The sequence below is a fragment of the Microtus pennsylvanicus genome, chromosome 2, assembly GCF_037038515.1.
Source record: "Microtus pennsylvanicus isolate mMicPen1 chromosome 2, mMicPen1.hap1, whole genome shotgun sequence".
NCBI classification, from domain to species: Eukaryota; Metazoa; Chordata; class Mammalia; order Rodentia; family Cricetidae; genus Microtus; species Microtus pennsylvanicus.
Genome location: NC_134580.1, coordinates 61914792 through 61941527, shown reverse-complemented (window position 1 = coordinate 61941527; position 26736 = coordinate 61914792). Strand labels below are relative to the sequence as shown.

At 48.8% G+C, this 26736-nt stretch overlaps 1 protein-coding gene across 1 annotated transcript; it reads left to right on the top strand.

Moving 5' to 3' along the window:
- The first annotated feature begins 279 nt into the window (after window positions 1–279).
- On the top strand, window positions 280–21356 carry LOC142844824 (uncharacterized). The gene is made up of 3 exons (XM_075963629.1): window positions 280–812; window positions 13290–13401; window positions 19917–21356. The coding sequence occupies exons 1-3, from the start codon at window positions 547–549 to the stop codon at window positions 20241–20243; spliced, it is 705 nt and encodes a 234-aa protein (XP_075819744.1). The 5' UTR covers window positions 280–546; the 3' UTR covers window positions 20244–21356.
- The last annotated feature ends 5380 nt before the right edge of the window (window positions 21357–26736 follow it).

The following is a 26736-nucleotide window of genomic DNA, read 5'->3' as shown; positions in this document are numbered from 1 at the left end:
AGGGAAGCGCCTGGCCGGAATGGCTTGCCCCAGGCTGATCTCTCCCAGGTAGAACAATACCTCGGTTCTTTCTCCAGTGACCCCTCTACCTTCACTTAGGAATTCAGCTACCTTACCCTGGCTGGGAGCCTCATCTGGCATGACCTCTGTGTTATTTTTTTCCCCTACACTCAGCCCCATGAAAAAGGAGACTCTGGATGACTGCCAAGCCCAGGCAGACGATGTTCCATCTCCTGACTGATCCCTGTGGGGGCTGTGGCTGTTCACTGGGCCGCTGGAATTCCCCTCTGAAATTACCAGCTGAAGGCTGAAAAATCAGTTCCTTGGCAGGGTGGCCTAAGACAAAATGGTTACTAGTCATCTGCTCAGACTCCAAAATGCCTCCTGGATGACAAACTGAGGGGCGTCACCTAGAGGCCAGTGAGAATCCTGCTGAGCTCTTGCCTGGCTCTCAAAGGCTCTCCCTCAGCACACCAAGCTTGTCCTCAACTCATGTCCCTTCCCAGCCCGCTCCTGGTATGAAAAGACAACGGAAGAGACCAGAAAATGGCCTTCAGCCCCCTCAGAGGTCTGTGTTTGATGGAAGAGAGGAACAGGAAAAGATGTTTCGGAAACGCCAGCTCCTTCCTGGCAGCCGTCCTGCGGCTTCAAAGAAGATGGGGCACCAATGGACTCCATCTGGTGCTTGCTGCAAGCGCGGCAACTTCACTGGGTGAAGAACCATACCTCTCCTTGCCTGCCGCCAGGACCCTGCCCAAACTGTGGGCACACAGGACACTGGAGGGCCAACTGCCCCTCTTTGCCTTCCCAAGGTGAGTCAGTCTCCCAAGTTCCTACTCCACAGGAAAATCTCTCAGATCTTGTGGGTCTGGTGGCTAAAGACCGACGCTGCCCTGGGACCTCTGCCGTCAATGCAACCACCAAGCCTACCACAGGGGCGTCCAGGGTGACGGTTCAGGCAGAGAGTACATCGCTGTCCTTTTTAGTAGATTCAGAATTCCTGCTTACTCTGGTGAAACGTATCCATCTCAGGTCTCTGTGGTGTGTGTTGAAGGCCGGCCCCACCAGTCTAGGGTTACAAGCCCTCACCTCTGTCCCCTCTGGGCCACCTGATTGCTCACCTGTTAAACCTAACTGCCCAATCCCATTACAGTACAGGGACAGCGTGGCTAAGTTTTCCTTTTCAACCAACTCCTTCCTGAACTTTTTTCTCTTTCCACCCTCCGAAGAGCCTCCTTGTCCCCTGGCTGACTCTAATGCTTCCCCCTCTCTGCTTCCAGACTCCCTTGTTGACCCGAAAGTGTGGGGCGCCCTTCTCCCTCTGTGTCTTCCCATCACCCTCCCATTGAGAGCCTTCTCTGACCCTACCTCCTACCCCGTCCCTCTCAACACCATATCTCTTTAAATAACATAGACAAGACTTAAAACCCATCAAACAATACCTTCTTAGTAACGGTCTAACCTGCTCACTCATGCTATAGTGCCCCAGCCTGTCGTAAAAGCCTGAGGGCTCCAGCAGCTGACCTAGGACCTTGGGATTACTAATATGTTGTCCTTACTCTACAGCCAGAGGCATCTGACCTTTACACTCCACTTTTTCCCCATTCCCTCTTCTACCGTTCTCAGTTCAACGCTCTAGACCTTATGGACCCTTCTGTACCGTTCCTTTACACCCAGATACTCCTGACCTCTTCACCTTCACCTGGGACCACCCTGACGTGGGAACAGCGTCTTAGCCTGCTTGGACGGTCTGCCCCCAGGGGTTCTGAGGTAGGCCCACGTCTTCTGTCAGTCTGCAGCCACTGGCCTTCTCTCAGCCTGTCTCGCAGCAGATTAACCCACTATCTAAGCGACCTTCTCCTGTGTAGCCCGCGCTCTGCTGTCACAAGCTTACTGCTCAACTTCTTAACTTTCTAGGAAGTGAGAGGTTGCAGAGTCTCGCTTTCCGAAGCTCAGCATCCTGTCCTTCTGGGAAGTACTGGGCTTTTATGCTACCCCCATTACAGATGTGAATTCAGTCTCAACGACAGACAGTACCTGAGGTCCCTCACGCCTCAAGTCACAGGGATGAGAAGATTCCTTCCTGGGCCTGGTGGCATGCCTCGTAACCTGCTTCCCTAGCTTTGCTTTTCTTGCTTACCTTTCTGATGCTCTACCGACTGAGCTATCCGGGCCCTTTCTTGCTTGCCTTCCTGTGAAGCAGTTAGGCCCCCTAACTGCTCCCCTAGACCTGACTGAGCCTGTCACACCTGCCTTCTCTCACCTCCTACAGGCCTGTGTTGTGGCTCTCTCTGACCTTGACCAACCCTTTATCCCATGCACTACTGAATCATGGGGCTAACTCTGGGGATTTAGGGACAAATGAGAAGACCCACCTTTGTCCCTGTTGCCTGCCTTTCCACACGGATACAGCAGCTGGAGGGTGGGAGCCTTGCCTATGGGCACCAGCTGCATCCTCCCTGTTGGCACAGGAGGCCACCTTCCCCACCCCCTTCTCTGTCCCTTCACTCTGTCTCAGGATCTCTTCTCACATGAGTCTCTCTGCTTTGTCCCCTTCCAAGTTTCTTCAACTTTTTCACATCCCTTCCTAGGAACCCCTGCTACTCACTTAATTCCTGCCCTCTTATCCACCCTGTTCCGGTCCTTCCCAGGGCCACTACCCTCACTCACTCATGCCCAGAGCCACTAGAAACTTTCCTACAAAAGTCCACAACTTTCCATCTCTCCCCTCTGTTATCCTGACCTTGGTTCACAGATGAAAGCTCAGCTGTCAGCTCCACTTGATGAGGTTGGAGAGCCTACCCTTCTACCACCAGCTACTGCTTCCCAGAAGCCAGAGCTCACAGCCCTAACTAGAGCCTCTCCTTACCGTGAGACAAAAACCATCAACACATACACAGATTCTAAAGATGTATTCTACATCCGACGTCACCAAGTTTCCAATTGGCGGGAGGGGGATTTTCTCACCACCCAAGGACATCTCATTCCCAGCGGGCCTCTAATCCTGAAGCTGCTAGAAGCTTCTGATCTTCCCCAGTAGGCAAAGTTATTCACGCCAGGGTCACCAGGCCTCTGCTAAAGATATTGCTTTGGGAAATACTTTTGCTGACAGAGTTGCTAACAAGGCCAGCCCACACCCTACCCTTCTTCCTCTATTCTCCTGGCTGCTCTAGCCCTAACTTCTCCCTACTCTGAGCCCTGAAGACAGGCCCTCCAGGCTGTGGGAGCTCTTATGGGTCCTCACGTTCAAGCCGTACCCTGAGCCCCTTCCTTCATCAGCCCTTTTGAGTAGATCCACGGCCATCTTTTTCCCCTAGAACACTGACCTCTTCTGGAACCAACCCCACTGTCTAAGTTGTGGTTTCTATTGCGGTGAGGAGACCCGGTGAGCATGGCAGCGCTTATAAGGAAAGCATTTGATTGGGGCTGGCTGGGGGTGGGGGGGGGTTAGTCTGTTATCTTTATGGCAGGAAGGAGGTCAGCACGCACACAGACAAGGTGCTGAAGGGGCTGAGAGTTCTGCATCTGGATCCACAGGCAACAGGAAAAGAAGCTGAGCCACTAGGCGTGGCTTGAGCTTCTGAGACCTCAAAGCCCACCCCCTAGTGACACACCTCCTTCAACAAAGCCACACCTACTTAGGCAAAGCTACACCTTCTAATAAGGGACCATTTTTTTCCCCCAAATCACCACATTCCACTCCCTGGACCCCATAGTCTTGTAGCCATATCATAGTGCAAGATACATTTAGTCCAACTTTAGAAATTCCCATAGTCTATATAACATCTCAACCCTGTAAAATTAAAAACTCTTCTCAGATTCATGCAGTCTTTAAACTTCAATCCCTATAAAAATCAAAATCAAAAAGCAGACCACATATTTCAAACAAACAATGGCATAGGCTATACATTACCATTCCAAATTGGGGGGAAAGGAGCATAGCAAGGAAATGCTGGACCAAAGCAAGACCAAAAACCGGCTGGGCAAACTCCAAATTATACATCTGCATGTCTGACGTCAAAGTACTCCAGACTGCCAAGTTTGTTGACTACAACACACTTCTTTCTCTTGGGCTGGTTCTACTCCCTGTTAGTAGCTTTTCTCGGCAGATATCCCATGGCTCTGGCATCTAACAATTTGGGGTCTCCTAGGCAACCCAGGCTTCACCTTCACAGCTTCACACAATGGCCTCTCCAGGCCTCCATTCAGGAACATCTCTGACACATGCCTGGCCTCGGTGACTTTCCTGAGTTGTGGATGGAGAATCCATAGAGTCCTTGGCTCTAAAGCCCGGATCACAGGGCTGGAGTGGCCAAGTTCTGCTGCTTGCTGGGACTGGAGTATTGCACCTCATTGAATTACATCTGCACCAGCTTTTTGTTTCCAATGCCTTCCTTCACTGCCTAAGCTTGTCGGTCCTGGAACCTGCTCTGTAGAACAGGCTTGCCTTGAACTTTGAAATCTACTTGCCTCTGTCTCCTGAGTGCTGAGATTAAAGATGTGTACTGCGACACCTGGCTCTAAACTTTTATTTAATTCCTTTTCACACCTTGGAAGCTTAGCTGAGTGGGATCCACCCTGAGGTCACCACTCCCTTTATTCCATTTAATATCAGGTTTTTCTTTCATCTGTTTATTTCCTTGAACACGGGACTTAGCTCCATTCCACTTCCTGGTGCCCTTTTTTCTCCTCAACTTTTCTTTGCTCAGCTTGATCCTTTCATTTCAGATCTCATAAGAAGAAACACTAATAACCACACAATAGAGTTAATACCAGGCTGTTTTGAAATTTCCTCTTCCAACACAACTAATCTAAAACTCTTCAATTTAGCCTTGGGCACACTTTTCAGACAAGGGCAGAGAGCAGCCAAATTCTTTGCCAAAATATCACAAGAACAGTCTCTAGGCCACATACTAAAATTCTTCCCTTCTGAAACCTCTTGATCTGGGCCACCACAGTTCAAACCACCCTCAGCACCACTGTCTTCCATGCTCCTACTAGAATGGCTCATCAAGCCCCAGTTAAAACATTCCTCTACTTTCTTAACCCAAAGTCCCCAAATCCACAGTTCTCCAAACAAAAACGTGGTCCAGCCTATCACAACAATACAGCAGTCCCTGGTAACCAACTTCCATCTTAGGGTTTCTATTGCTGTGAAGAGACACCATGACCATGGCAACTCTTATAAAGGAAAACATTTAATTGGGGTTGGCTTAACAGTTTAGAGATTTAGTCCATTGTTGTCATGGTGAGAAGCATGGCAGTGTGCAGACAGACATTGTCCTGGAGGAGGAGCTAAGAGTTCCACGTCTAGCTCCACAGGCAACAGGAAGAGACAGTGAGCCACAAGGCCTGGCTTGAACTTCTGAGACCTCAAAGCCTACCCCCTCGTGACATACTTCCTCCAGCAAGGCCACACTTCCTAATAGTGCCACTCCCTATGGGACTATGGGAGCCATTTCCTTTCAAACCACTGCCCCCACTATGTGTCTTCTTTCTCTTAGGATACCCTCTCTGGGAACACACTGATTGTGTCTTCCCTGACCTTCCACCTACCCTACCACCCAAACCATTTTACCAGGAGATTGGCTTTATCTGAAAACCACTGCCCACAGGCCTTCAACCCAAGCTGGATGGTCTGCATCTGATCATCCTCACACACCAATGATGGCTAAGCTCCCAGGAATCATGACTTGGAGCCATCTGTCACAGCTCAAAAGGACTCCAGGCCCAGGTCTGACAAGTACTCCTGCCAGCCAACCATACTTCTAACACTTAATCTCTGTCATGTGTCCTCTTCCTGAGGATGGATTCTTCCCTCCTTCTCCTCCCGTCGGGTGCTCTCTCTGTCCTCCAACCTCCCAGGCAACTCGCCAAGCATGGAAATTCCAAATATTTACTATTCAAACTAGTAAAGTACTTGCTTCTTCTGCACAGCCTCCGGCTCCCACTCCAATGCTCTCTCTCTAGCTTTAGATCCCCAGGCAGCCTGATTCCACAACTGTGGTCCTGAACAGGCCAGCTGCACAGTTGATCTTCCGGGGGTTGGGGGCCCTCACTGCAGCTGAGAAGTAGCATTTCTCTGAACCCGGATGAGGCATTCAGCCTCAGCGGCTCTACTATGAACCCCAGCTGGGAATGGTCACTGTCACTGTTCCAGACCCAAGGGAACATGGGATAAATCTCTATCTGTGATTCCTGGGCTAGCTTCTTCCAGAAGCTGATGGCAATTTTAGAATCCTTGAGAAAGCACCTTTACAAATGGTACATCCTCCATCCATCCACACAAACCTCGGCCAACCTGGCCTTCTGGAAGACTATTCCCCAAGTCTTCCCATGCCTGTGGCAGTAACAATGGGTTCCTGAACACATCCTCATCCTTATTTTGTGTTCCTCTGCAACAAATCCCTCAAGGCAGCTGTTTCTCTTTCTCACAGAACCCTAACTATCACGCTCTGTAACCCCAAACCATTTTCTCTCTCTCATCACCTCCATGTTCTCTCCACTCTCCAGAGACACCAGACATCCACCCTTTAACTTCCTTCCCAGCCCCACTCTCCGTGAGCCCATACTGACAGCTCCATTTCAGGAGCTCACTAGCACAGAAGAAACTCCCTCCTGGTGTCAGTCCAAGCTCAACCAGCAGATGGACAAATCCTCTCATGGTCCTTGCTTCCCTAGCTCACTCTCTACACCAGAGGAGAGTTCTACCCCTCCTCCAAGGCATGCACAGGAACGGATGGGCTGTGGCTCTCCCGGTCATGATGGGGTCAGCTCGGCAGTCTCGGCAGCTGCTACAGCTTTGGCCACAGGCAGATTGGGTCATAGTCTGTAGCTATCATAGCAGATTTCCACCCAGCTAGCAGACACCATCCAAAGCTCAGCCTCAGCCCTGCAACTACTCCAAAGCCAGCCCACACCCCTCGCCTGGACTTGCTAACTGAGGGAAAGGGAGACGCTCGCCTCGTTCTCAATGAAGAACATTGCTACCATGTGGACCAATCTGGCCACGTGGAAGAGAGGTTAAAAACTTAGATGAACTGACTTGCAGACTATGGCCTCCAGGGGCCAACTCCAGTGCAAGGCTCTCCTTTTGGTCTCTTCTGGGTCCCTGGTTCCTCCCCCTCCTTTCTCCACTTATTTCTGTATTTCTCGTAATATTTCTCATAAATGATTGTTCCCCCACTCTTCAGGTTTTTCTCAGGAGCGAATCAGTGAAATTATGCAACCAGGTGCTTTTACAGAATTATCCCAGGTCTCCTACTCTCCTACTAGGTCAGCCTTCTCTCTCTCTCTCTCTCTCTCTCTCTCTCTCTCTCTCTCTCTCTCTCTCTCTCTCTCATCTATCTATCTATCTATCTATCTATCTATCTATCTATCTATCTATCTATCTATCTATCTATCCATCCATCCATCCATCCATCCATCCATCTATCTATCTATCTATCTATCTATCTATCTATCTATCTATCTATCTATCTATCTATCTCATACACACCACACCCTCATACACATACTCACCCATATACATTCACACATACCACACACACATACATAACACATAGACATACTCACACACACATATGCACACACTCTATCTCACACACAGCACACATACATACACACCACACACACATATATACACACACTTACACACACATACACACCACACACACATACACTCACACACATCACATACACACACAAAACTTTGACCAACATTTCAGCCTTTGACCAACATCATTCCTGTCCACCTTGAAGAAGCTAGAGATTATCAATGTCTCTTACCCTCAACAAAAGGCTGGAGTGTTGGGTCCCAACCCCCCAAATGACAGGGGCACTGACAGTGTCCTAAATGACAACCAGGGCTCACCTCAGGCTGGACTCTGACCAGACAAACAGAAAGGTTGCTGCTTCAAGTCAGCATTCATCAGAAACCTTGTAAGTGGCTTTCTGTTTCTCAGGAAAACCATTGCTTTCTTATCTGCCCCCTGCAGTCCCACCTCTGGAAGGGACATCCAGTTTCCTATTAACTCAAACAAGCTTGCAACAGATCAAAGCCCTCGTTAGTCCCACACTGCTCAGCTAGCAGGCTCCCTTTTGCAGGGACCTGATCTCTTTAAAACTATCAGGGCTTCTCCCGCCACTCTCTGACCCAGGAGAGAGAGCCTTGGCAATTCACATAAACTTTTCTTTCTATCACAGAGTAGTCTGGTTCGGTGGCCTGGTTCACTGTACCCTCACCCACACCTGGTACTGAAAGCCTGGAGAGACATTGGTCCCCACTCACCCTCCAGGGGCTCTGCCCCTCCTACTCAGACGAAAACGCTGGGTGCAGATCACTTGTCTATGCTGGCTTCTGACACCCACCATATTGCAGCCCAACTTTTAGAGTCCTCCTGTCCAGCTGTGCTCTCACTTATACCCATCTTTAATGAGAAAGTTTGCCATCTGTAAGGCCAAGCTTGTGCTTGGAGAGCTCTTTGTCTCCAGAGGACCACACACTGTCTCAGCAGACCCCAATACCTACACTGAGCAGAGGGCCAGAGCAATCATTAAGTCATAAACAATGGGAAGGACCAAAGCCCTGGAAAGCTGTGTAATTTGCCCCAAGGGCACAGAGCTGAGGCTGGCCCAGGAAGAGACAAATCTAGTGTTTGCCTGCTGTGGGATAATGTTCTTGCATGTAGTAGTAGGAGCAGCCGGCTCAGTCCCCACACCCGGCCGCCTGAATGGCTAGCTTTACCCAAAATAATTACACAGAAACTGTATTCTTTTAAACACTGCCTGACCCATTAGTTTCAGTTTCTTATTGGCTAGCTTTTACATATTGATCTAACCCATTTCTATTAATCTGTGTAGCCCACAAGCTGGCTTACCAGGAATGATCTTAACCTGCGTCTGTCTGGAGTGGGAGAACCATGGCGACTCCTTGACTCAGCTTCTTTCTCCCAGCATTCCGTTCTGTTTACTCCGCCTACCTAAGGGTTGGCCTATCAAATGGGTCTAGGCAGTTTCTTTATTAATAAGAAATCACTCCCACATCATTTCCCCTTTTTCTGTTTAAACAAAAAAGAAAGGCTTTAACTTTAACATAATAAAATTACATATAGCAAAACAGTTATTAAGCAAGAATCACAGTTACAATATTTATATCTATTTTATCTTTTATCATAACAATGGAAAACTATAACTACCTATCCATTCTTCAACTCCATCAAAGACTCCAGAAGGATATAATATTACCTAAGTAAACAAGAAATAAGAAAACTCTAGAAATGACAGAGACATCTCGCTGCCTGGACAGTCACCCAAAGTTCTTTTGTACCGTTGGGGCATCCATCTTCAGCCTTCAGGCCCATAGTATCCAGCAGACATTTCCATGAAGCAGGCAATTTCAAAGACAGTTCAGTCATTATCTGCTGTGTCCTGCAGAATGTCTCGCAGACTCTTTCATGAGTCATGAACCCCAAAAGACCGTCTCACCTTTAGGCAAGTTCAGCAGTCCTCTCTCTGTGGGTTCTCTGTGTCCATTTTATGCAACAGTCCAGGCAAGAGCAGTTTCTTGCCCAAATGGCTATCAAACTCCATAAGGATCCTCTTCGATGCCCATCTTCCTCTCGAAGCAGATTGGTGCCGCCAGGAGCAGACATGTCTCATTGTCATGAAAAGTCCTAAGTTATTAAAATATTTTAAATGCCATATTCTGTAGCCTTTGAGAGATATGAAGAATGCCTATCTGAAATATATCTCTATATATCTAGAAAATCTAAGTAACATGACTACAAACTTGACTATTATTTATGATTATCCATCAACAACCTATATTTCCTAATTATACATTACATTTTAAAAATGAACTACACAATCACACCTTATTCAAGATCAAAAATACATATACATATAACAAAATTGACCTTAAAATCCATACCAATGCAAATTATTCATACCTATATCATATCCCCCTTTAAATGTAAAAGAACATTTATAAACTATATTTGGGAACATGGGTGCAGTTTTTTCTCTCCAAACTGCTTCCTGCTGAATAGGGGCGTCGTTAATTAGGTCTTTCATGGTATAACCTGTGTGCTAGTTTCATCTCAGTTGGCAGTTGAGCGAAGCAATTTTTTGAAGATGTTCACAACAACCTTTCAGGAGGGCGTGGTCTATCATACCAAATTGTAATAGAAGAAATCCACAGGGTCTGGTCCTCTGTGAAAACAAAAGAAGACCCTCTCCAAAGCATCATATCCTTAGACCCAAATTCTGAAATCGTAATACCCTTATATCCATTCTGGTTTAGCTTGGCAGCCCATGTAATGAAATGTCTCTCTGTACTTAGCTCCTTTAGAGTCAAAAATTTTAAAGAAAGCACAATGTACATAATCCAGACTCTCTGTGAATTTTTCATTTTTACGTGGCTTATTTTTCTTTATTTCTTTTAATCTCTTAACTATCTGTTAAACCATTAACTTTATTCTCTATATTCTTTTTCTATTCTCTCTCAAGCCTACGTACATTCATTCAACAGTATGGTATTTTATGTCTGAATCTGTTTTATTGTGAATCTGTAACATTTTTTTATTATCCAGGAGCATTTCTTAAAATGTTAAGCAGTTCTTAAAAACTTAAGTTGCACCATGTACAGGTAATACGGTAATAAGGTACAGCCTGTTTCCTGCCCAGTCTAAACCTTAACTGCGCTGTTCTTATGGTAATTACGGTAGTTCCTACCTGAGACCAGCACAGTTCAGCATGGCGGAGCCGAGCAGGTCCTGCCTCAGAGCCATTTGGTGCCCCTGAGCCACACACAGTTCCAGGCACACAGCAGTCCACATTGCCATCAACCAAGCCGTAGAGCTTTACTTCAAATGCTCCATTCAAAAGCTCTGTCTCCCACAGGGGCCAGACAGAGATCGCAATGGCGGCACAGCCCAGAAAGCCGGCATTTTAAAACAGCCAGTTTTTTCCTGCTGCTGAGTCAGGACAATTTCTTTGCGGCGCGCAACCCACAAACAGCAAAAAGCTGTCTTAAATTCTCTCTCTCTCTCTCTCTCTCTCTCTCTCTCTCTCTCTCTCTTTTTAAGCCCTCTCAGGTTTTATGTGGAGTTCATTAGCACGTTGGGTGCCACTCTGTAGTAGTAGGAGCAGCCGGCTCAGTCCCCACACCCGGCCGCCTGAATGGCTAGCTTTACCCAAAATAATTACACAGAAACTGTATTCTTTTAAACACTGCCTGACCCATTAGTTTCAGTTTCTTATTGGCTAGCTTTTACATATTGATCTAACCCATTTCTATTAATCTGTGTAGCCCACAAGCTGGCTTACCAGGAATGATCTTAACCTGCGTCTGTCTGGAGTGGGAGAACCATGGCGACTCCTTGACTCAGCTTCTTTCTCCCAGCATTCCGTTCTGTTTACTCCGCCTACCTAAGGGTTGGCCTATCAAATGGGTCTAGGCAGTTTCTTTATTAATAAGAAATCACTCCCACATCACTTGCACACTGTGAAGATTTGTCATTTGTTTTTGGTTTAATAAAACACTGATTGGCCAGTAGCCCCACAGGAAGTATAGGCAGGGCAACAGACTAGGAGAATTCTGGGAAGAGGGAAAGAGAGATGCAGTTGTCACCCAGAAGCAGAAGAAGCAAGATGAGAATGCCTCACTGAGAAAACATACCAAGTCACATGGTTAACATAAACAAGAATTATGGGTTAATTTAAGTTGTAAGAGTTAGTTAATAATAAGCCTAAGCTAATAGGCCAGACAGTTTACAATTAATATAAGCCTCTGTGTGTTTCTTTGGGACTGAACAACTGCAGTATGAAGCAGGACAGAAACTTCCATCTAGCCGGGCGGTGGTGGCACACGCCTTTAATCCCAGCACTCAGGAGGCAGAGGCAGGCGGATCTCTGTGAGTTCGAGACCAGCCTGGTCTACAAGAGCTAGTTCCAGGACAGGCTCCAAAGCCACAGAGAAACCCTGTCTCGAAAAAACCAAAAAAAAAAAAAAAAAAAAAGAAAGAAATTTCCATCTACATTTGCCTCCAATGTATTTCTGGGCAAGGGTTCAGGTCAAGCAAGATCGATAGAAAAATCCCAAGGAATACCAGGGCAGTCACCAGCTGAAGCGGACCAGGGGCGGAGCTTCCTGATGGCAGTGGAATGTACAGGGAAACTCCAGCCTGTGAGAACTGACATCAACTGTCAGTTCTTACGAAAACTAATCTACAGGTATTTTGTGGCTCTAGGGATTGATCAAAGCTAGAGCCTCAAGCTTGCTACCAAACATTTCCAAACCCATACCGGTAGAGTAAGCCCACCCTGACACTGCCTGGAACAACAGAGAAAGCTCACAGAATCAACTAACCTGGGCTCAGAACCCACAGGCTGGATGACCCAGAGACTTAGCATAGAACCAAGCATGACTGGGGGGGGGGAGTCAATGATGCCTGACAATATTCTGCTCTAATATATATATATATATACTATGTGCCATATTCTGCACATAGATTGGTACTTGCCCAATAGTCATGAGAAAGGCTTCTTCCATCAACTGATGGACACAGGTGGAGACCCACAGCCAAACATTAGGCAGACCTCGGCGAATCCTGCAGAAGAGGGGGAGAAAGAATTGTAGGAGCTAGAGGGATCAAGGACACCACAAGAAAACCCACAGAATCAACTAACCTGGGTTCATAGGGGCTCACAGAGACTGAACCAACATCCAGGGAGCCTGCATGGGACTGACCTAGGCCCCTCTGCTTATATGTGACAGCTAGGTAGTTCGGTCTTCTTGTGGGACTCCTAACAGTGGGAACAGGGGCTGTCTCTGACTCTTTTACAGGCTTTTGGGACCTTACTCCTCATCCTGGGTCGCCTTGCCCAGCCTTAACATATGGGGAGGTGCTTAGTCGTACTGCAACTTGATAAGTCATGTTTCATTGGTACTCGTGGGAAACCTGCTTTTTCCTAAACAGAAATGGAAGAAGAGTGGATTGGGGGTTTGGCACTAAGAGGAGGGTGGGAGGGCCTGGGGTGAGAGGAGAGGGGGAAACTGTGGCCAGAATGTAAATAAATAAATAAATTTATTTTTGTAAAAAAGAAATTATTTTGAAAATACTTTTCTGTTTATTTTTGGCATGGGGACACAGATGTGGCGGGTAGACAGAAGATACTTACAGCAGCGGGTTTTCTTCTTCCGCCACGTGGACCCAGGGGTTGAAATCTGGTCTGGGCAGCAGGTGCCTTCCCCGCAGAGCCAGCTCACATCACCGTCTTTTTTACAGACTCTCAGTCAGTGGTCTAGCCTGCTCTCAAGCTCAGCCTAGCAGAGGCAAGCCTTATGGTCTTCCCTTCCCAGCCTCTCCAGCGGTTGGAGTTACAAACCTGCACCGCCAGGTATGACTAGTGCCGTGTTGTACAAAATGATCACATGTCCTGATAAAAATCAGTTCAGTCTCACGACAGAAAGTCTTTTCTTTCTCAAAAGGTCAAGGTTGAATTGCAGTCATCTGTATTTTCCGGGAAATGTTCTCAAGAGAATGCCAGAGAGCCACCGGGGGCACCGGCAGGGCGATCCCCAGAGAGCCACCGGGGCACCGGCAGGGTGATCCCCAGAGAGCCACCGGGGGCACTGGCAGGGCGATCCCCAGAGAGCCACCAGGGGCACTGGCAGGGCGATCCCCAGAGAGCCACCAGGGGCACTGGCAGGGCGATCCCCAGAGAGCCACCAGGGGCACCGGCAGGGCGATCCCCACGGCCTTCTTAACTGGGAGTGAAAAACTGGATGTGCCTCCTGAGCCCCAGCTTGCTCTGCGACCTTGGCAAACAAGTTCTGTCCTGCTGGAAGGGGTGTGGTTGGAAAGGAGCTCCGATTTTTTTTTTCCAGGTGGGCTCTCAGGTGAGAGGCTGTGGGGCACATGACTCAGGGTAATTGCTGCTTGCCACGGGTCCTCAGGGACTTGACTCACCTGTCTTGGCTAAATGGGATTAAGAGGCTTGAGAAACAGGAAACGTCGGAGAACAGTGCTGCACACTGGAGCCATTCCTGGCTGTCAGTCGCAGCCCTCCAGGCTCCCCACACGCCGGTAGACACGAGGGCCCCAGATACTCTCACCTCTGCAGCTGAACCAGCTGGAGTCTTAACTCCAGAAGAAGGTCCTAAGGCACAGCTGGCCTTGAGGGCAGAGAGGGAAAGGGACTGGAAAGTGGCAGGATGTGTAGGCAGCCAGGAGCCCCACCACTCAGCCGAGCCTCACCACTTCCCCTACAGGCTCTGGGCCTTCAGCAATACCTCTGCCCTGCATCTCTCTAGCCTAAGCTTGCTGGGCTCTTCTGCAGACTCTCACTTTCCCAGCTTAAGAATGAGTTTGCTCCTGGAGGGAGCTGGACCCAAGAGTTGCACTGATTTTAATGCCCCCCCCCCCCCCCCCCCCCCCCCCCCCCCCCCCCCCCCCCCCCCCCCCCGTGAGCTCTGAATAGGACAGAGGTGAAAGGCCACATGGCAGTGAGGGAGACCAGGCTCCTGCCCTCTTGTTTTTCCTTCTCCGTGCATGTTCCCCCCAACTCACCCACCCACCTACTGAGGTTCCCATTGCTGAGCTGCTCTTCCCACTCCCCAACCCCACCTTCTGAAAGTCAGAGGCCTTCACACTGGAGCATCATAACAATTTATTTATTTATTTATTTATTTCTATAGTTTCGTTGTTAGTTTGTTTAAGAAAGGGTCTCTGCAGACCAGGTCAGTCTCTAGTTTTCTCTACATCCCAGGCTGGCCTTGAACTCCTGACCACTTCCCCAGTACTGAGATCACGGGTGTGTATCACCGTCTAACCAAGGACCTAAGTACTAGATACCATTCGAGGCATCTTCTACCCATTATCTCCTGGGTACTCTGAGCGGTCCTGTATTTGCTGCTGCTGTTAGCTCTCTGTTTGGCTGATGAGGCTGGCACAGCTAGTATCTCTACCCACAAGTGCAGAGCTAAGTTCAAAACCAAGGCTGCTGGACTCCATATAAATAACAGACAAGGCAGCCTGTAATACCACCTGGGAAGTAAGAGGTGACCTTCGCCCCAAGATGCAGAGAGAAAAATGAACTCAAGCTTCCCTTACATATTGTGGCATTGTTGGCCCATGCTGAATTCCAGAGCCACGGTAGATACAAACACAACTCCATACAGGCAAGTCTGCGGGCAGTGTTCTGCGTGGATTTGGTGCCCCTGATACTCAGAACACATGCACTAAATGTGCATTAAACATGCGCTAACATTGAATGGGTGCTGAGAATCCTTAGACGAACACAGGTCAGTCAATGACAAGTTCTAAAAGAGGATCCGAGCCAGGTGTGACAAGGACTGCGGGAGGCTGTGCTCACTTCCTGTGGGGAGAGGAGGTGGTATTTGGTCTGTGCACCCTAGGTGTGAGCGCCTGGTGGGCTCAGCGCACGGTCTCATCACAGCAAGAAGCAGCAGCTAAGAGAACAGATAAGTCAAAGCCCAGAAGCCCAGTCGCTGCATCTCTGAGATGTAGATTCAGGGATACAGGCATGCCACGGGACAGCAGGAAGGTGGCGTGAAGCACGCTGGAGAAGCAGGTAGAACCGTGCCCACTGAGAGAGCGAAATCCGAACCCCCAGGTCTTGCAACTGTGCCCTTGTTTGGAAAGTCTCTGCAGGTGATCAAGTGAAAAGGAGGCCATTAGAATGGGAACTAATCCTCTATACCCTGTCCTTGTGAAAAAGGAGGCAACTGGACGGATAGACAGACCTACACACAGAACCCACGTGAAGATAAAGGTAGAGATGGGGTTGACACCCAAAGTTCAGGAAAGTGCCAGAACCCTCACGAGAAGCACAGAAGGGAGCTCCAACAGCAGCCTTTGAAAGTAGCCACTGAGCCTTCAGTTGGCTGTGTCCAACTCCTAACCTCCATAGTTTCTGAGAGATTGAGCATTTCTGCTCCTAAGCCAGCCTGTTTGTTATAGAATTGGGGTAAAGGGAAGCGTCCCCAACCTATCAGGGGACAGCTGAGCTCAGAAGTAGCTCTCCCTGGGTGCTCTGGTAGAGTGCCTGCCCTCCACTCCAAGTGGAGCTGAGGGAAAATCATACCTGCAAGAACCGAGGTGAGCTCTGCACAGAACAGGCACAGCCTTTCTGTGACTCCATGCTGGAAAGAGTGAACTTGACCTTGACTGAAGTAAGGGCAGCCCTGGCTGGACAAAGCTCTGGCCGGGCTCCGTCGGAAGGCGAAGTGACTTATGAGTTCATAAGTTTGGACTCCAAATTACAAAACACAGTTCTAACTTGAGGGAAACACACAGAGGAACTTGGGCCGCAGGTGTAGCTCAGCTGGTAGTGTGCCTGTCTGGGGGGCACCAGGTCCTGAGTTTAATCTCCACACTACTTGAAACCAAGTGTGGTCGTGTGCACCTGTAATCCCGGAGCTTTAGGATCAGAAGTTCAAGATCCTTCTTGACAAATTCCAGCCCAACCTGAGCTTGTCTCAAAACCAAAACAAACAAGCAAAAGCCATAATAAACAAGGGGCTAGGGAGATTCTTAGTGGTAAGAGCACTTGCTCTCTTGCAGAGGACCAGGGTTTGGTACCCAGAACCTGTATGGTGGCTCAATCATTCATAACTAAAGTTCAAGGTTATCCAACGCCCTCTTCAGGCTTCCTCAGGCACTGCACATATGTGAGGCACATACATACAAGAGGAAAAAACACTCATGCACAAAATAAAATAAATACTTTATTAAAATATAGAATATTGGAAGATCTGGATAATAAATTGAGGCTGGAAAAATGAGGATAAACTGACAACCATACAGGAGCCAGAAAATAAAGGGAAGCAGAACGTACCTGTTTTTGGTCAGAGACTTTGGAAGTGCTAGGGAAGGGAGTTCATGAAGTAGGAGGAATGACTGGGCAGGAACCAGAGGTCTCTAGGAGGCGACTGACAAAGTGCACCTCTGGGGTATTAGGGATGTTTTCCTCAAGAGAGGAATTCTGTGGAAGAAAATTGATTGCTAGTCCTCACAAAAGAATAGGTGGCCTTTCACTAGGAATGGAGCAAGGGGATCCTGTGAAGACAAAGCCACAGACAGGCTGCCCAGCTCAGGAGAGAAGGGAGCAGGCTTGGAAATAGATCCCTGTCTGACTAAGGGGCGGGATGAGTCATGGATGAGACTCAGCAGGGAGGAACAGGTCTGCTCAGAGTCCCAGGCAGGTGTGAGGGTAGTGGACGGGAATTATTTCATCTGCCCAGAATCCACACCCACACCCTTCCCTCCTTCTGGGAAGTTTTCCTCATCTTCTCTGCCACCGTGGTCCTCTCTACGGTCACCATGGAAGCTTCTCTGACACTTGACCCCAATGGATCAATATGGGAGTGGCATCAGACCCAGCCTGACCAACTGTGGCATTCAGCCCTTCACACAAAATCCTTCTCCAGACATATTTCTTGTTCTGGTACTGGGAATCAAACCTAGGGCCTTTTGCATGTCAGGCAAGCATTCTACCATTGAGCTACAGTCTCCCCTCAAACAAATTCAAGTTGCCTTTATGTTTCTCTGTAAGGTCCTGTGTAGTTAAACAAAGTAAGCAAGAGAAGAACTGTGAATGTAGCTAGCACACACTGTGAGTCTGCGTAGGCCAGATTTGTCTGTGTAGCTAAGAGGACTCCAGCTTACAGTTAGGGCATTGCAGTCTTGCCAGGCACATGCCTGTAATTCTGGGACCTGGGAGGCAGAGAAGAGGATCAACACAAGTCCAAAGGCTAGCCTGGGCTACATAGCAAGTACCATGAAGAAGAAACTGGAATCACAGATGAGGCTTCATAGGGGAGAAGAACTTTCTTTCTTTCTTTTTTTTAAAGATTTATTTATTATGTATACAACATTCTGCCTTGATGTATGCCCGCACGCCAGAGGGCGCCAGATTTCAGTACAGATGGTTGTGAGCCACCATGTGGTTGCTGAGATTTGAACTCAGGACCTCTGGAAGAGCAGCCAGTGCTCTTAACCTCTGAGCCATCTCTCCAGCCCCAGAGGAGAAGAACTTTCTGCATCAGAGAAGGGCTTGCACAATAAGCGAGCATGGGAAGGGGCTGGAGAGTCGCTAAGAGCACCGGTGCTCCCCCAGAGGACCCAGGTTCAGTTCCCAGCACCACATGGTGGCTCACAACTGTAACTCCAGCTCCAGGGGATCTGACGCCCTCTTCTGGCCTCCATGAGCACCATGGCGTACTTCCATGTGCACGGTATAATTACATACATACAACCATACACCCATACACCTAATAAAATAATAATAAAAAAAGTTAAGTGTTGAAAATGTCACCGAGGGTAACACATATGTCAGGAAGCTCTAGAGGTGAGAACACCCTGGACTTGTGTGTGTTGTGAAACCGTTGACGTCACCCGGGAAAGAAGTGAAGAGTCTCCTGAGAAATGGGCAGGGGCCTCGGCTTTGTGTCAGACAGGCAGCAAGATGGCCCCAGAGCTAACCTAAGCTCAGAGAGGCCAGATGGAGAAGATGGGGGCCTTGGGTGCTGTCAGGAGGGGAAAGGCCCCACAAGGAAGTGGCGGCACTCACGAATAGAAATAGCACAGACAGAATTCCAGAACAAACTCGACCCCCACAGGCTCCCCGTGTCCTCTTGAAGGGGCTCCCTGAAGGTATCTGAAAGTTGTTTAACTACATACAGAATATCTGTTTCTAGGCCAGGCCTGGTGACACACACCTTTAATCCCAGCTCGGGAGGCACAGGTAGGAGTTTAAGGCCAGCCTGGTCTACAGAGTGAGCTCCAGGACAGCCAGGGCTACACAGAGAAACCCTGTCTTCAGAAGAAGAGGAGAAAGAGGAAGAAGAAGCTGTTCTATTTCAGTAATGATTAAAGATAATGTATTTTTTGACGTGGTAGAGCCTACCTAATGTCTTGTCTCAAAAGCATACTGTAATTTCTATTTCCTTCCCAATACTGGATGGCAACAGGATCTTCATCACTATGATGTTTCATTGGTTTTTGTTTGTTTGTTTGCTTGCTTGCTTTGTTTTGTTTTTGATGCCTTGGGCCTGGGGTTCAAATTCAGGGTCTTGCTTACGGTAGACAAGCACCACTAAAATCCTCCATCCCCACGGTGCTTCTTAGTCCTCTGGTTATTAGTGAGGTTGATCATCTCTCTGTTTACTGAATTCCATGTTTCCTGGTTATTCTGTCTGTGGTGCTGAGGCTGAAGCCAGGGCTCCTTCATGTTAAACAATGCTCTATGACTGGGTGATGGCTACTGCCCGTATTTACATTTTCTCTTCTGTGCAAATCAAATTTACCATTTTTCTTCATAATAGCCTTTTTCCTTGTTGAACATCGAAAGCTCTTCACACAGCATACAAAATTGCAGTGTTGACTGTCACAGCTACTGCAGACGGTTTCTAGTCGGTGGGGGCCCGTACCACCCCACCCCTACGCTCTGCATCCTTTCCCCACTATTCAGAAAGTTCTGCTGTTAATGGGGTTTATTTTGGTTCTGTTTTCTCCTGGTGCTGTACGCTCAGCCCAAGGCCTCGCATACGCCGAGCGAGTGCTCCACCACCGACTCCTGAGCCCTATTACTTAGAGTCTCATTGTTCACACGATTCTATTTATCCGCCAACTCCTCACGAGAACTGGTTTTCATGATATCAGACTGAGCAAGGTTTTCTCAACTTTAGTATACTTTTTCTAATGCTTTAATAATTTCATATCTCTATCTGCCTGCAATTCATTTGATGCTGGGAGCGAGGTTGTAACACATTTATTTTTTCAAGTGGGTTCCCAGTTATTCCAAGACCACTGAGTGAAGTTTTTCTGTTTGGCTTCCAGGGCCAGCCTTTTCATGTCCTGACATTGTCCATACTCTCTGTCCATTTGCAGGAGTCGGAAAGGCACGGATGTGAAATGCGAAAGGGACCACTGGCAGCCAGGGAGACTAAGAAATCCTCCTCGAGCAACCAAAAACATCGGTGCCAAGAAACAAAGAAACCTGTGAACGGAAAGCCTGCTGGCACAGGGACAACTTTGTCGCCACTCACCTGGAGGCTGGTGACCTTTTTATATGTTCAGGAAAGAGGGACGGATGGCCTGCTGGGGAATGAGAAGCCACGTGACCCACTATTTCTCTGTGCAGCAGATGTAGGGCAATTGCAGAGAGACCGCGTGGTGAACCACGGGAGCACAAACCTACCTTGTAGCTCATTCTAGGGCTTAGAGCAGTGACAGGCAGCTTATAGACACCCAAAGGCTGAGTCGCCGTGATGGCAGAACTTGAAGCACTCTGACTGCTTGTGTGGAGAGGGGCCAGTCGAAAGCCGGCGGGAAGCTGAGGCTGAATTCATATATGAAAGAGAGAGCATAGGAGTTCAGATCTGTAAGGGCTGAGAGCAAAGGAATAACACTTAAAAGGTAGTGTTAGGACAGACAGACGGACAGGCAGGAGACAATGAATAGTCCTGAGGTGGCTTTGAAGGATAGTCAATCATAAATATTTCCTGGGGATGAATTTTTTATTAAGTAGTTGGTGTAAACACAGAGATAGAAAAACCCTAAGTGAATACCTGGGATGGTGCCCCAGTCAGCTTTAACAGTCAATGTGACACACCCTAGAGTCACCTGAGAAGAGGCCTTCAATTGAGGGATCGCCTAGACACCTAGACCAGACTGGACTGTGGGCGGTCTGTGAGGGAGTGTCTCGCGAAGAGGGAGGGCGTAGCTCACTGTGAATGGTGCTTTCCCTAGACAGACAGTCGCGAACTAAGAAAGCTAGCTGGGAACAAGCTGGCCTCTGAGCTAGTTAGCAAGAAGCGGCCACCATCGTTTCTTCTGTGTTTCTTGGCGGCGAATGAGTTTCTTGGTGGGAGGTACTGTGTATAACAGCAAGCAGGCCCGCCTCTAAGTCCCTGCCTCGACTTCCTGTAAGTTCTAAGGGACTATGATCTGGAAGTAAGCCCAGGGAACCCTCTCCTTCCTAAATCACTTTTAGTCAGATGTTTTTTGTCACTGCCTCAGAGATAAACCCAGAGCAGAAGGGAATGAAGGGACACTTCCTAGTGGAGTTGGGTTTTGAAGGATTAATCAGGATTTGCCAAACTCCCTTCTGTGTGGAAATGCCTTTATCTTTAGAAATATACGTATGAACGTGTGTGTAAAACTTGGACCACCAAGCCCCCAGGGCCACAGGCAGCCGCGGTCCTTGCCCCTGGCGTGATAGTGATGGACTGTGCATGGTCTGCCAACATGCATGCCTCAAGCAAATGAAGAACATGGTGATCACAGGACCTACTCCAGGGCTGTTGGAAGAGTTGGAATATTGTAAGGAGAAGGTAGTAGTGACTAGATGTCGGCAAGGCATGGTGAGACCTGTGTATGAAGATGTCATCATGCAGCCCATTATTTTGTGCACCAACTAAGATTTTTAATAAAGATAAACATCAAAATATTGAAAGAAAAAGGTAACACAAGAGTTCAGTGCTAGGAGCCCTTCCATGGTGAGCTAGGAGCCCTCCCATGTTGATCTGAGCCCCTTCATGGTGAGCTCAGAGCCCCTCCATGGTGAGCTAGGAGCCCTCCCATGTTGATCTGAGCCCCTTCATGGTGAGCTCAGAGCCCCTCCATGGTGAGCTAGGAGCCCTCCCATGTTGATCTGAGCCCCTTCATGGTGAGCTCAGAGCCCCTCCATGGTGAGCTGGGGAGTCCCCACTGTGAGTAGGATTCCCCAAGCCCCCCACACTCCCCGCACCCCCATTCCTGCTTCCCACAGCTGCTGGCAGACCCCTATAACTCAGGAAACACTGCTTCCACCCTTCCTCCCTCTGCCTCCCTCTTCCAGCAGCTCACATTACCTGCCCTGCTGTTTGTTATCAAACTCTTTGTTTTCAAACTCCAATAAAATGTCACTTGGGCTCAGGCAGGGGAAAGAGTTCAAAGTGTGGGGTGGTACTAGTTTGCTTTCTGTCATGTGATAAATGCCAGGAGTCAGAGCAACTCTGGATAGGAAGGGTTTATTTTAGCTTACACTTCCAGGTCATAGTCCATCCTTGAGGGGAGTCAGGGCAGGAACCTGGAGCAGAAACCATGGAGGAAAAAGCCTGCCCCATCCCTCACCTCCCCCCTCTTCCCACATACCTAAACTAGCTTTCTTAAACAGCATACCTACCTAGGGATAGTGCTGCCCATGGTGGGTTGGACTCTCCCACGTCAATCATTAAGATAACCTCTCACTGATTGGCCACTGGCCAATCTGATCTGAGCCATTTTTCTGCTAAAGTTCCCTAAGACGATCTTGTCCCCGGAAAGGGTGGGGAAGGACCCTACGGACCAACAGAACTACATTCACAGTGTGTATACGAGGGAGCTGGAGGTCACTTTTCAAAGGTCTAGGCCACCCTTCCCTACCTCCTCACACAGTGGCTGTCTCAGATCTCTGTCGAAAGCAGGGTGAGATCCTTGGGGGGTGGTCACAGCTCCCCTCCAAAGCGGGACTGCCCTGCTTGCCAGCCTCTTTCCTGGAGAGTTTAATTTCCTACAAGAAAGCAGACAGGACAGCTGCCCCCAGACAAACAAGCTAAGGGCCAATCAGACGGCTCAGAGGATGACCACCTGAGTTCCAATCCCAGAACCCACAGAGTGGAGGGACAGCATGACTCCTACAAGCTGACCTCTGACCTTCATACAGGCCCCGTGGCACAAGTGCCCAGCATATGCACACACACACACAAATAAATAAAATGTAAAGTTAACAAAGTAACTGATTACCAAGAAATAGGTTAAAGCCCTGAAAACTTTAAAAAGGACCCCTGGGGATCATCTTTGATTTTATCAGGAAGTAAGGTGTGGCCCAGTGGGAAAGGCCCACTTCAGAGTGCCCCCTGCTGTAGGGGGCTGCAGGGGTCTTGAACATCCCTGCTTTGAAGATTTGATCCCAGAGTGTTTTGCCCTAAAGATAGGAGTTGACTGAGACCCCCTTCTCTTGTGTACATGGTCATTAGCAGACATCTTGGAAGTGGGGAGATTAGGGGTCAGTGTGTGGGGAGCTAAGATGCCTGGGTCCTGGTCATCCTGCCCTGGGGAAGCTCTACCTTTGCCGACGCCATGCCCTGGCCCCTCCTTCCCTGACTGTCTTCTGTACCAGCATCTTTGAAGCAAGCCCCGGAGACTGAGTCAGGCTGGGCCAGAGAGGCAAAGGCAGCTTCTGGGAGGTGTGGCTGGAGCTCACTGCCCCATGGCTGCTGCCTGTAGGGAACAGTCACAGAGAGCTAGTGGTCACACAGGGGGAACACATGGTGGAAAGGCTGGTTTTGCTTTCTTGGATTCGCTGGCTTGTTTCTGGTTTGTGTGGTACCAGGGATGGACCCCAGTCATCACCCACGGCAGGAGAGCACACTCCTGTTGGACTCAGGAAATACAAAGGGCCTCTTTTTCAGCAGAGGCCTCTCCCAGTTCTCCAGTCCACACCACAGACACGGTCAGGTGCTGCCTGACATGACTTTCTTCACATCATGCTGCTGAGCGTGGTGCTCCATCTCCAAGGGGCAGCTCAGAGACTCCGGCCTGCTCGGAAGTTTCCCCCTCACACTCTGAGGAACCACAAACTCTGACAAACACGAGTTCAAGTCTGTGGTTTGCCCAGAAGCTGCCAGCTGCAGAGGGTTTGTTTACCTAGCAACCCTCTTCTCTCTTGACAACAGCAGCCTGGAGCCAAGCTCCGGGGTGACAGGTATGGGCAGTGATTTGCCACAGTGGCTTTGGTCCCATCCCCTGGGACAGCCATCTGTCCCTTAATCCACAGACCCTGCCTCGCCTAACAGGGCTCCTTTGGAACAGGCCTCTCTTCCTCTCTAAAGACATTTTCTGGGCCAACCAAGGGCAGGGTAGCAACCCTGCCTCAGTGAGCAAGAGAAAGAGAGGATTAAGGAGACAGGAAGAAGGAGGCTATTCAGGGGCAAATGACTGGGCATGGGCCTGAGAGGCAAAGCTAGAGCCCATTGCTGTCACAGAAGGGAGCAAGGTTGGCCCGGGCTCCTGTTGACAAGCTTTCCTTCCCTGAAGGACACAGCCAAGAGGACATATACCCAGCATACCTTTCTGAGGAAGAGCTCACCCTCCCAGCAAGTGAGCACAGAAGAGACCTAAAAAGGATGGAGACCAATCTCAACATCTAACAGATAATAAAACTGAGGCCCACAATGCCCAGTGACTTGTTTACCATCAGGCAGTGGTCACACACACACACACACACACACACACACACACGACCTATCTGTGACTTTCACACCCTCACAAGAATACCCACTGACCTGAGTACACATTTGTGTACCAACAAGGGCTCCAGAGATGTCTAGAGCTCGCTCGGTGATTATTACAGCCACCATCTTAGCAATAACTGAGCATGGTCAAGGGCCCACCACAATAATTTCTCATGAATGCCATCCCCAGTCACAGACCATTACTGGGCCTGGGAGGCTCTATAACTTGTCCAGGTCACTTCAGCTGGGCAGAGGGAAAGGCAGGATTTGTATCAGGGTCCACTGACTGCTCGCCCGTGCTCTTAATCACCCCTCCTTAGACAGGACCTGTGACTGCTCTGCTCTGCCATCTTCATCTTCCCTTGCTGGAACCTGGGCCTCAGCAGTAATAGGTATGTTCCTGGGAGGAGCCAAGTGGTCCCCTACCCTGCTGCCAACTCACATGTGTGTATGGGAAGCCATTGATCAACACAGAATCAGTACAAATCCTTTGAGATTATCTGATCCTGAACAGGTGGCATGGGGGTGTAAGGCATTTTCTCTGGGCTGCCAGCTCACAAAACAAACGACACAGAGACTTAGTATTAATTATGAAACCTCGCCTTAGCTTGGGCTTGCTCCTAACTAGTTCTTATAGCTTAAATTAACCCGTATCTTCTTCGACGTGACCCCATTACCACCATCTGCACTGCCGATCCTGCTTCCTCTCCATCTGTCAGGCTGGTGACTTCTCCTCTCTTCCCCCCAGTGCTGTCTCTGTCCAGCAGTCCTGCCTACACCTCCTGCCTTGCTAATGGCCATTCAGCTCTCTTATTAAACCAATCACAATGGCACTTCACACAGTATAGAGGAATATTCTGCAACATGGGGGGCATGAGGGAGGACTGGTGTGGAGTTTGGGGCCAGGACAAGAGGGTCCCCTACTTTGCAATGCGTAGTTGATAACCTTGCAGTCTGGTGCTAGGTACTTCTCTTGAGGTTTCAAAAATGAACATGTTTTCTTTTAAAAAAAAAATGGCCAGGCATGGTGGCAATCCCAGGAGGCTGAGGGGCCAGCCTGGGCTATACGGTAAATTCAAGGTCAGGTTAGACTGCAGATTGAGTCTAACCTTGTCGCAAAAATTCAGCCAAACAGAGCCAGCAAGATGGCTCAGTGGTTAAAAGCATTCACTGTAGGGCTCAAGAACTGAGTTTCATTCCCAGGGCTCACAGGGAAGAGGGGGGACTTTGAAATCTATACACATACCACTACCTCTGCCAGTGTGTGTGTGTGTGTGTGTGTGTGTGTGTGTGTGTGTAACCAAGCAAGCAACCAACCAAGCAAATAAAAACTAGTTACCCTGAGCCCAATGTGCTCAGAAAGAACAGTGACCCCGACTAACCCACAGTACCTGCTTTTGATAGCTCAGCCCTGTGACATCTGTTGACCAAGGGCTTCATGTCTTCGGAACTTATGATAATAGATGATAACCTGCCACCACCAAATGGAGCAGCACCCAGGATATCCGGATATCTTAACGCCGTCTGTGATTGGCCTGAGCATGAAAGACGCGATCATCATCACATCACAGTGGAGGGTGTTCCACCCTCCACCGCAGCACACCCGCTTCTTTGGCGACAGTTGTCACCAGCTAAAATGTTCCTGTGTACGTCTCTCATCAGCAGGCCTAGCAAGAACAAGGAGACCTGGTACTGTCCCCAGAACCTAGGACAGTGCCCCACACAGAAAGAGCACTCAAGAGACTGTGCATAAGGAAATAACAGATCTATAGGCTGTCACAAGAGACTCAATGGTCTGACTTATAGACTCACACAGTGAACTGAGACATCCATGGTGCCTGCTCAGCCTTTATGGACAGAAGTCGCACGGTTACACAGGAGTCTGAGACACGAGGGGTAAGTAGGTAACAGTTCTGAATCGTGATTCAGGTTAAAGGAATGGCCTCAAAAGGGAGGGGCCTTCAAGGATCAGCGCATCCAACATAGACGACATAAGAATGGGCCTCACACATCTCAACTTCTGTGGGAAATAGATAATGCTCCATCCCCTCATGTGAGCACAAGACAAACTGTACACTCTCCTAAACAAACACTGTATCCTACAAGAAATGGCAACCCACAAGAGTGTGTAGAGCCTTGCAGACTCCCTTCCATCATGCATGTGTGCCCACGCACGCGCGCGCGCGCACACACACACACACTCACACCTTAGGGCTCGCTGAAACACCAGAACAGTGTGAGTGGGTCCACCCCACTGGCCGGAAGAGTTTGGCAAAATTGCTTTTTTGTTTTAAGATTGGTTCTTACTGCATAGCCATGGCTGGCTTAGAACTCTGTTTAGACCAGGCCGCCTTCAACTGTGTGGCAATCCTCCTGCCTCTGCCTTTCAAGTGTTTGGTTTATAGGCGAATGCCACTTCACCTGGCTGGAAAGTTTGCCTTTTGACCTTGTTG